General features: G+C 44.8%; 1 protein-coding gene across 1 annotated transcript; it reads left to right on the top strand.

Moving 5' to 3' along the window:
• Positions 1–2,338: 2,338 nt before the first annotated feature.
• LOC125152617 (KRAB domain-containing protein 5-like) lies at positions 2,339–9,560 on the top strand. The gene is made up of 4 exons (XM_047834679.1): positions 2,339–2,373; positions 6,144–6,285; positions 8,819–8,945; positions 9,451–9,560. The coding sequence occupies exons 1-4, from the start codon at positions 2,339–2,341 to the stop codon at positions 9,558–9,560; spliced, it is 414 nt and encodes a 137-aa protein (XP_047690635.1).
• The last annotated feature ends 1,318 nt before the right edge of the window (positions 9,561–10,878 follow it).

Here is a 10,878-nt window from a genome sequence, read left to right as displayed (position 1 = left end):
GTGTTTTTCTTTTCAATGGACAAAACTAAGCCTGGCCAAGTCATCCCAACTAAACACATAAGGATGACGCAGGGGTTTCTGACTTGACTGATTTCTCCCAAGAGCCCAGAACTTTCAATCAAGGCTCAGTCCATGACTCTGCCATAGAGTGTTTCTTGGACATGGTGTCATTATCACTGTACAATGACCTCCTGGATATTTCTACAGTTCACGAGGGAACTCCTGCCACCTGCCTCAAAGACACCAGTTGAGAAGAATGTAAAATACACTGATTAAAAGAAAATGATGTGAATTGCCCACCTTTATAATGTTGTCTCCTGGAAAAGGAATGCGGGGAAGGGAAGGGAAGGGAAGGGAAGGGAAGGGAAGGGAAGGAGGGAAAGGAAGGAATACTGAGTTCACAGGTTTCAGTAATGCTGGCACTCCTGATCTCCTACCAGACATAACTCCCATATCATCTGCAGCAAGATACCATCATAGTACACCTGAATTTTCCTCCCAATATTTCCTACCTAATGTCTAGAGTGTAAACAAAAATATATACACATATGGCAGTCATGTCACCATGATGGGGCTGAAATGTAAAGGACAATGAAAATGAACCCTGAGGTTTTCACAAAGTGAAGGAAGGTGCAGATCACAGAAATTAAGGCAGAAGGGAGGATCATAATTCTTTACTGATTACTACGGTAAAAGTATGGTTGGCGTTAAATGTGCTCAACGAAAGAAAATTATCCCCACTGTCTGACACAATCGTTCTTACAACGGTGTTTGTAACAATTAACTCCTGAAAATCTTACTTACTTCTGTGAGCTTCTGTCTTTGTCCACACATTCTATCACGAACGTCTACTTTCTTCTTCAGCGTGCCCCATTTTGCATCCCTTGCCCCTTTCACACTCCTAAGTCCATCACAGTTGCCCCCAGTTCACGTTTGCTGTCTGTCAAGTATAAAACAGGTTCCTTGAGTGTGCACACCTGTTTCTACGAGTTTGGCCATGAGGGGGAAGAGGAGAAAGGACAAGATTACTAAGACAGGAAGCCACTTTTTACCTTCCCAGAGGAAACTCATTCTACCAAGTGTGGTTTTCTCCCCTCCAAAGCAACACCTATTTCAGGTTACATTATTAGACATCAAGACTCCCTGCATCAAATCCTTGATGTGTGCAGTAGTATCTCCTGACTTTAAGACATATTTGAGAAAGGTGGAGTGACTATAGAAGAACGTACAGTATAGCGAATATGCTTACCAATACTAAAATGTAGACTTAAATGTTTATGATGGGAATCTTTCTAAAGCATGTATTTTACCACAGTTAAAGAAGAGAAATTTAAAAAGAAAGTAATGATGTTCAGTTCTCTGATTTATATAACACTTGATAGTAAATTGCGTTACCTGATTATTTTGGATCTTAAGCTGAGCATTTTCTTTCTGCAGAGGCCCGGAGCAAGCAGCCCCAGGCGAGGATGCCCGGGGCGAGCAGCCCCGGGCCTGGAGGCCCGGGGCAAGCGGGGCACTTCACATTCTGTGTCTCTAATCCCTCGGACCTTTCCCGGGAGTTTCTGAGCTGAGACCCTAGTGTCTGGAGGCTGTGTCGGGTTCTGTGACCCCTTTCTCTCAGGTACAGGGAGTGGCTCCAGCCATGGTGAGCCATGGTAATGACTCAGGGCCTGGAGGCTGGGTTCGTAGCAGGTGTTTGGGATTCTGGGTCTCGCATCCCTCGGTCCTGACCCGGGAGTTTAGGAGCTGAGAGGAAGGGTTTATTGGCTTTTCAGGATTCAGGCATATGTCTCCTTGGGATTTTGGGCTCGCTGCATAGCCCCTGGAGGGGCTGCTTCGGATTCTGTGTCTCCCACTTCTCCATCCTTCCCCGTAAGTTTCTGAGCTGAGACCCCATGGTCTGGAGGCTGTGTGGGAAACACTGACCTGTTTCTGTCAGGTCCAGGGAGAGGCTTCAGCCCTGATGAGCCATGGTAAGATACAGCCCCGGTCATGGAGGCCTGGGGCGAGCAGGAGCACTACCCATTTTGTGCATCCTATCCCTCGGAACTTCCCCGGGAGTATCTGAGCAGGGAACCCAGAGCCTGGAGGGTGTTTGTGTTTGTGTGACCCCTTCTCTCAGGTACAGGAAAGGCTTCAGCCATAGTGAGCCATAGCGAGCAGACCCGGGCGTGGAGGCCCGGGGCGAGCGGGGCACTACCCATTCTGTGTCTCCAATCCCTCGGAACTTTCCGGGGAGTTTCTGAGCTGAGACCCCAGTGTCTGGAGGCTGTGTCGGGTTCTGTGACCCCTTACTCTCAGGTACACTGAGCGGCTCCAGCCATGGTGAGCCATGGTAATGACTCAGGGCCTGGAGGCCGAGGATCGTAGCAGGTGATTGGGATTCAGGGTCTCGCATCCCTCGGTCCTAATCTGGGGGTTTCTGAGCTGAGAGGAAGGGTTTGTTGGCTTTTTAGGATTCAGGCATATGTTTCCTTGGGATTTTGTGCTCGCTGCATAGCCCCTGGAGTGGCTGCTTGGGATTCTGTGTCTCCCACTTCTCCAACCTTCCCCGTAAGTTTCTCAGCTGAGACCCCATGGTTTGGAGGCTGTGTGGGATTGTCTGACCCGTTTCTCTCAGGTACCGGGAGAGGCTTCAGGCTTGATGAGCCATGGTAAGAGACAGCCCCGGGCGAGGAGGCCCGGGGCGAGCAGCCCCGGGCGGGGAGGCCCCGTGCCAGCGGGGCACTTCCCGTTCTGTGTCTACAATCCATCAGACCTTTCCGGGGAGTTTCTCAGCTGAGACCAGTGTCTGGAGGCTGTTTCAGGTTCTGTGATCCTTTTCTCTCAGGTAAAGGGAGCGGCTTCAGCCAAGGTGAGCCATGGTAATGCCTCAGGGCCTGGAGGCCGGGGGTCGTAGCAGGTGTTTGGGATTCTGGGTCTCGCATCCCTCGGTCCTAACCCGAGAGTTTCTGAGCTGAGAGGAAGGGTTTGTTGGCTTTTTAGGATTCAGGCATATGTTTCCTTGGGATTTTGTGCTCGCTGCATAGCCCCTGGAGTGGCTGCTTGGGATTTTGTGTCTCCCACTTCTCCAAACTTCCCCGTAAGTTTCCCAGCTGAGACCCATGGTGTGGAGGCTGTGTGGGATACGCTGACCCGTTTCTCATGTACAGGGAGAGGCTTCAGGCATGATCAGCCACGGTCAGAGACAGACCGGCCGAGGAGGCCCGGGGCGAGCAAAGAGTTAAATCATACAAATATCTTACTTTGGCCACCATGGATTGAAATTAAGTTGTTCTTTTTTTTTTTTTTTAATGTTTATTTATTTGAGAGAGATTGTGAGCAAGTGTGAATTGGGGAGTAGCAGAGAAAGGAAGAGAGGCTCCATGCTCACTTTGGAGCCCTATGTGGGTCTTGAGCCATGCCCATGAGTCCAAGACCTGAGAAAAATCAAGAGTTAGACCCTCCACCAACTGAGGCACCCAAGCACCTCTAATTCCATTTTTAGTTATTTTAAAACCTCATACTGTTCTCCTGAATGGCTGCTGCACCACTTTGTTTTCCCACCTACAGTGCAACAGGGTTCCCCTTCTCTTCATCCTCACCAACACCCATGGTTTCTTGTGTTGTTAATTTTACCCATTTTGGCAGGTGGGAAGTGGTATCTCGTCCGTGTTTTGATTTGTGTTGCCATGATGATGAGGGATGTTGATCATCTTTACATGTGTCTGTTAGCTTTCTGGCTATCTTCTCTCAAAAACTGTCTATTCATGTCTTTGCCCATTTCTTATCTGGGTTGCTTGATTTGTGGGTGTTGACTTTGAGAAGCTTTTATAGATATAGACTTTTCATTGAAATCTCAATTACTTTGTCATCCCCCTCTTTTCAAATAATTGGGTAAAGTTTGTCCTGTTTTAGCAAAGCATATGCACTTTCAACTGTAAGAGAGAAGTTTGGAATCAAACTTCAGAAATGAACAGTTCCAGAGAGTCTCAGAATTGGTACTTAGTTTCAGGTTTTTGAATTCCAGGATGTCTTGAAATCTAGTCCTTGTTCTGACAGCAGGTGACTCAAATATCTAAGCTTGTTTTGAGCAAACTGCAATTTTTCTTTGGGCACCTGATGTCTCTTTAAAGCCACAAGTTTTCACAGGTGTATGCTGGTGTCATGCAAAGAACCTTGTGAAGAGGAGCAGAGAATGAAATTATGTCATAGTATAACAAAGGAGAGCCTGCAGAAAACTTACTGTCATGTAGTATAACATTTAAGGTTGTCACATATAGAATGGACTCTCTGTGGAACCCTGAGGCATTACTCAACAGGTGTATTCCCATTCCTCCCAACTGAAGGTAAAAAGTACTGGCTATCCTTATCAACTGGACTATTTTGAAAAGGACTGCATGGGTGTTTCAGGGAACAATCAGTTTTCAGTGGGAATCAACATCACTAGTGGATGAATGTTGGCAACAAAAGATAAAGACAGATAGCAATGTTACTTTTTGCGCAGGGGTGCTAATCAAACTTCCATCCTCAGCCTTTGTGTTTTCTCTCAGGTACAATAGGGGTCATACAGGGACTAGTATCCCCTTCCCTTTCCAGGGCTCTCCTTCCCAGGAACCTCCTATCCCCCAGGACCTCCACCCCATGCTCTCCAGCCCATGCCCCCCATGGCTGCCATGGTCCGAAGTCCTGGCCTTCGATGCAGCTGTGGCCCAAGATGGCTTGAGCGTGACCATTGATCTAGGGCCTAAGCCTTGTATTCCTCTATTATGTGCTTGCTGCCCTGTTGGGTTTCCTTATTTATGGGGCAATGATTAATTTAGGGCAGAGATTTTGACGGATCTATTTGAAGCTCGATGAGTGATGCATGAGAGAGCATAGGAAACACGTTGAAATGTCATTTATTTCCCCTTGTTTTCAAATGTGGTAACTACTGTCAAAATCTAGATATTTTCCCCTTTGCGGGAAAAAGAATTTCTGACATGACATTTTTCAAAGAAATCTCAGTCCAGTGAACGAATTGGGGCAGATAAACTAAGGAGAAATGGGTGTGTAATGCTCAAAAGGCCTAGACACAAAGGAATAAATTCATAGACAGGGACACATTGTTATTTATGGGAGACCCATATTTTTTGAACTGTTTTAGCTCTCTGAGGCAGGGGCTGCTGGTAGCACTGGGTTTGAGCACTAAAAGTGTAGCTCAGCTATAAGGACACAAACAGTTTTATTCCCAGTGCAGAGAATAGTTTCTCCAAGCCATTTGACAGGGAGGACTAGGAAGATGCCTGTGGTTCCTTGGAGCCCTGTCATTGGGAATTAGGGAGACATGGAAAAGGTCGGCTAAAGAGCTGAAGGTGTGTTTGGCTCTTAAATTTGTAAGTCTCTTTTTTCCAATGTCCAGAAACTCTGATCACTGGAGAAGAAATGGGTTTAAACCTGGATAATAACCACAGCCTTCCTTACTTCCCTAAATGGCTCCCAAAGGGATCCCGTGTGGCGTTTCAAAACCGACCCTTGCTGTTGCCCCCCTCCTCAGATTCTGTCAATTGGTGTGGATTGAAACAACAGTGTTGGCTTAATTAAGTGCTCCAGGTGATTCTCCCTGAGGCCAGAGTCAGTTGGCAAGGCTTCTCATTAATTTATGAGATTTGAGTGCAGGCTTTTGCTCAAGGAGAGGTTACAGGGTCTCCTCTATGTGAGTGTGGGAGGATTAGGTCTGCGCAGCACACTGTTCCTATGCTGTAGCAGAATTTGCGGGTGCCTGTGGGAGTGGAAGCCACTGAAACTATAGAAGAAAAACTCAGAATTGGGCTCCAAGTACGTAGTCTCCATTTCTGAAAAGCTCTTGACACAAGAAACTAGGAAGTTTTGTCCTTCTGCATTCCAAAGTCCCGCCTGCCAGTGAGGACTTTTCTGGTGAAGAGGTTCTGTTGGTGCCTTTAAGGGCATTTTCTTCTATGCAGCTGTGATTTGTCCACAAATACCTTCTGAGAAAGAAATCTAGAGGACAAGGAGAAAGAAGAAGAAGTGGCCAGCTGTCAGGTAAGCCTGGTGTTCCAGGTCGGAGGCCGTGTCATCTTTTCCCCCTAAAATTTCATGCATTTAGAAATCACAAATGTTGGTTTCTCTGTGTTTGGTGTTTCTGCCTTATGTTTTCACCAAAGGTTTACAACCTTCTTGGGAATGATACTCAAGGTTAGGTCCTTAGAACTCTTCTCCCCTATAAACAGGAATCTTCTCTACATTCTCAAACAAGGCTTTCACAAGGACGTCAACACTTGTCACTTTGAGGTTAAAGTCCTGCAAGTATTGCAAACATTCCCTTTAGACAGATGCAAAAGGGAAGTTGTTGAGTCCAAGATTCCAGTTGCTGATGGGGTCTGGTGGTGGGATTTTAGTTGAGGAGAACCGTTCCCATTTAGTTCCCCCATTTAGTACCTCTCTGTAGAGCAGGATGAAGAAAATGAAAAATACAAGGCCCCCAGTATCTTAGGAGTCCTCTTAAGCATATGGGAATCCTTCTGGAGACCTCCCTTTTGCCTTTCCCTCCCCTGGCTGCATAGTCACTCTTCACAACCCCACTGTGGATCTTGGTGCCCACAGGTCCTCTCTTTGTGTTATAATAAAACGAACTTTTTGCACCAAATAATAAATGCAAAAAACCAGAGAATGGATATGAGGCCTGAATAACTTGGAAAGTTAAAAAAGCAGGGGGAGAGCAGTCTTGCTTTGTAAAATGTGAAAAAGATACTCTTTAAAATATATTAGACATACAGGACAGGGAAACAGCCATCTACAAGTGGTGTTTCTTCCATTCAGATGGGGCTCCCAAATATGGGCCGATGATCCTGTGGAAGCCAATGGCATGAGTGGTGAAAAGAATTCATCTGTGGCAGAATAAGACATTAGATTCATGAAAACACCCCAAAGGAGTGGTGGCCAGGACAGCAGATGAGAGGCTCCTGCTGTGAGCAGTGACTTGGGGCTGATTTTGAAGGGGAAGATGAGTATGTATGGTGACTTAATGGAATTTGCCCTCATGTGGTAATTCTGCCTGGATGCAAGTACCCACTTGTTAGTTAGCCTCTACATATTTTGAGGCAGGTCACCTGCTGGGCCTGCCTCTCTTCAGCCAGGTGGGCCCTGTGGACTCCTCTACTACCTGGTGCTCAAGCCTGTTTGTCTCAAAGCAGCCTCTACTGAAAGTACATATGACTGAAGTTTGTATAAATCCACTGTATTCTCTCATAATTAGACTGACTATCAGATTCACTGTTTGGGGGCCAACAGAACACACCAGGGATCATGTGTCCTTTGGTGTGTCTTAGGCACTGATAGCAATTTGTTTCCTTACACTTCGTGTTCACCTCTTTAACTGGCCTGGTTCTCTCTGCCAGATCTCTCCCTTATAACGTTCATCCTTCCCCCCTCCCCCCCCACCCCGACCTTTGCTAAGGATCTTAGATTTACTGAGCGATGTGCAGAAGCCATCACATTTCAGCTGGAAACTTCTTTCTTCTGAGTTTCTCTTTGCTTGTAGTTTCTGGTGGGGAGAACAAAGCCAAAACAAACGTAGCTTCCATTAAATTTCCTTACACCCTGAAGCCCATTAATAAAGGAATGTCATATTCTGCCTGTGTCAAGTATTTAATAAAAATTAAACATTAAGGTATGAAAGCAGCTATGATTTACTTGAGGAAGGGCATATCCTGTCATTGGGTTGCAAAGTGTAAGGAAATTTAATTGAAGCTACACGACTCTTGACTTTGCGTCCCTCATCACTGCCCCCCTTGAACAACATAGACGTTTACATCTTTAAGGTTGTTTAAGTTGAAGGTCTGCACTTCCTTAACTTCTTCCTGATGAATCGGTTCCTACCTATAAGTGAAGATTAGTCAGTTGGGAATTTAGTAGGCGTTAGGAAGGCTAAGGCAGCTGTCTTTAGAGTTGATAAAATGTGGGAGTTTCCTTGAGGAGAATGAATCATCTGTCCCCTTGAAGTTGTGTCACTGAAAGAGTCTCATCACCAGGTGGAGAGAAAAAACAGCAAAACATGATAAAGGACAAAAACAAAAAAAAAATGCCAAAATAAAATTTTATTTTCCTCCACAGTCTTGTCACAGAAATACCCTTTTATTTACTGCCCTATATTTTCAGAAAATGAAAACAAGAATACAAAAGTTGAGAAATTTGTGTGTCTTAATCCTGAAATATAATAGAGTCATAGTGCGGCAGCTGGGGTTGTCACACACAGGAAGCTTGATTTCAGCCAATAAGGAGATCAGAGGGAATAACCTCCAAAGGAGAGTCACAGAGTAAGGGGGGCGGGGCGATGATTTCCTTTTATTTAAGATTCGAGTGGACAATTAGGAAGTGGAGCCTTGTCATTTACCTGAACTGGGCATAAGGTGGCACACTTACCTTAAGAGGACACTTCCATACATTTGCTGTGTGTTACGTAAGGTTTGTTTTCCCCCTTGGGTGGAGATTTTGCTATTACAAGGAGGTCAAGGTAACTGTCCTCCCTGAGTTCAGTCCATCATCCATCTGCATAGGGGTTATGCTCAACGTGGCCTGCCCAAGCTCTTCCTTGGGGCGGTCCTTCCATTTTGTTGAATGTTTTCTGTTTCCATGACAGGAGACTGTGTCCACAGGGTGTTTTGCCAGAAGTAGAAGGAAGAGGTTAAGTAAAATGAGGGAGTATAGTCATTGGGTACAAGCAGGTAAGCGGTGAACGTCAGTTCTTATAGTCTAGCTGATGACATTCATTTCCCTATCATCTTAGGTACCATTATGAACACTGCCAATGGCCACTGGATGACTGTTGTATTTATTTCAGGGACTCCTGAACTTCAGGGATGTGGCCATAGAATTATCTCAGGAGGAATGGGGATGCTTGAACCACAGTCAGCGGGAGCTGTACAGGGATGTGATGTTAGAGACCTATGGACACCTCCTCTTCTTGGGTGAGGATATCTCCTTCTAGATTTCCCAAACCCAGCTCGGGTTTTGTTCGTTCCTTTGAAGACTGTCTCTTGGAAGCTTCCTCTTTGTATGACTGGGATTCAGATCCCTGCAGCAAGGGAAGGAAATGGGGATTTGTAGATGTAGAGAAATATCTTCATGAGGTTTCCTTTTCAGCTTCAGCCCCCCCCCCCCCTTTTAAAGATGCCATCACCATTTCTGTAGATTGATGGCAATTCTAAACATTGAGTGGCAAAAGACGGTATGGCCCACATCTTAAACTCCAACTTTTACTGCTTATTGTATTGGTAGTATTTGGAAGGCTGGTCATGATGTGAATATTTGAAACTCCTCCTGCATGTTCTAAAGGGGCTCTTTCTTGCACAAGAGTGTTTGAGAAATCATTTGTTAGAATTCTTCAATGTCCTCTCTTGTCTGCTGAGTACAATACTGAGTTGAAAGGTAGAATCTCCAGCAGTATTTCTATTCCTTTCTTCTGATAAACAGGTCTCATTGTGTCAAAACCAGACCTGGTCATCGTTTTGGAGCAAGAGGAGGAGCTGTGGGGTGTGAAGAGAAAGGAGACAGTAGCCTCACACTCAGGTAGGTGGGAGTGAAGCACATGACACAGGTGAGGCCCAAATGTGAAGGAAGAAGATAGATCTTAAAATGTTGTTCAGGTAGCTCTCCTCGAATGGAATTTCATTTGTGAAGCCTAGTTTGATGTCTTTCCCTCTCACAGAGGGACATCTGCTCTCTAACACATCATGCTCCTTGATTCTCCAAGGATTCTCCTTCAGCTCCAGTGAAGGTCCACCACATCCCCGGTGAGGACCTCCATAATCTGAGAGCTTCTCCATTGCTGTGAGAGCCCTAGAGGATCTCTCTGTATTTCTGAGGAACTCTATGCTAAGCCATTTCTGAATTCTGTTTTGCTTCTTGTGACAAGTGTGTCAAGGTAGCAGTGGGCATATTGGGTTTTGAGGCAGAAATGTGGGGAACACTGGAGACAGAGATCACATGTTTTCTGGTTTATGCTTTCCAAAGTTCCAGAGGATTTTATCTTAATTGTACACAATTGAGGCTCAGTAATTTCACGAGATCACAGAACACCTCCCTCAAATGAGAAAATCTAATCCTTTATTTCACACCAAAATTTCACTTGTCTTTGTATTAACCAACATTTGAAATTTCCAGTCTGTGTGTTCCATTGCTCAATGATCAAATAATTTAACACATTTCTGTGTCTCCTAGCATGTTTGCATATTAATGCCATAAAGCAGCTATAACATTTAGAAGTTAGATCTCACAGCCTATAATAACGTCTCAATGGTTACCTTATTTCCTAGTAATTGCATCATTTTATACTTTTAGTAGGAAGTTCCTGTGACTTTTTCATAGGTGTTTGTACTTTCAAATAATTTGTATATGAGACACATCTCGAAATTTTTTGAATCAAAAGTTTTATATGATATGGGTATGTGCTGTATAAGACATGAGTTAGTGGGTGCCTGAATGGCTCAGTCGATTGAGCATTGGACTTTGGCTCAGTTCATGATCTCACAGTTGGGGAATTAGAGCCTAGCATGGGGCTGTCTGCTGTCCATGTGGAGCCTGCTCTAGATCACCTGTCCCTTCTCCCTTTGCCCCTCCTTTCCCGTGCGCTCTCTCTCTCTCTCTCTCTCTCTCTCTCAATAATAAATAAACATTTAAAGAAGAAATTCCATATACAAAAGGATTGTTCATAAATGTAATTTTACTTCAGAAAAAAAATTAATCACAAGATTATTTTCTACTTTCTCAGAATATATCTGAATTTCATCCTAAATATTGATTTGTTTATAAAGTGATTGTCAGGATATTTTCCAACGTTGGCAGTGTTTGTTGATTTAGAAAGGAAAGTTTTGTGCTAGTCAGCTTGGTTCTGAACAATGG

Source organism: Prionailurus viverrinus, chromosome E2 (genome assembly GCF_022837055.1).
Source record: "Prionailurus viverrinus isolate Anna chromosome E2, UM_Priviv_1.0, whole genome shotgun sequence".
In the NCBI taxonomy this organism is placed as follows: Eukaryota; Metazoa; Chordata; class Mammalia; order Carnivora; family Felidae; genus Prionailurus; species Prionailurus viverrinus.
Note: the sequence above shows the minus strand (reverse complement) of the source record. Positions and strands in the feature narration are given on the sequence as shown.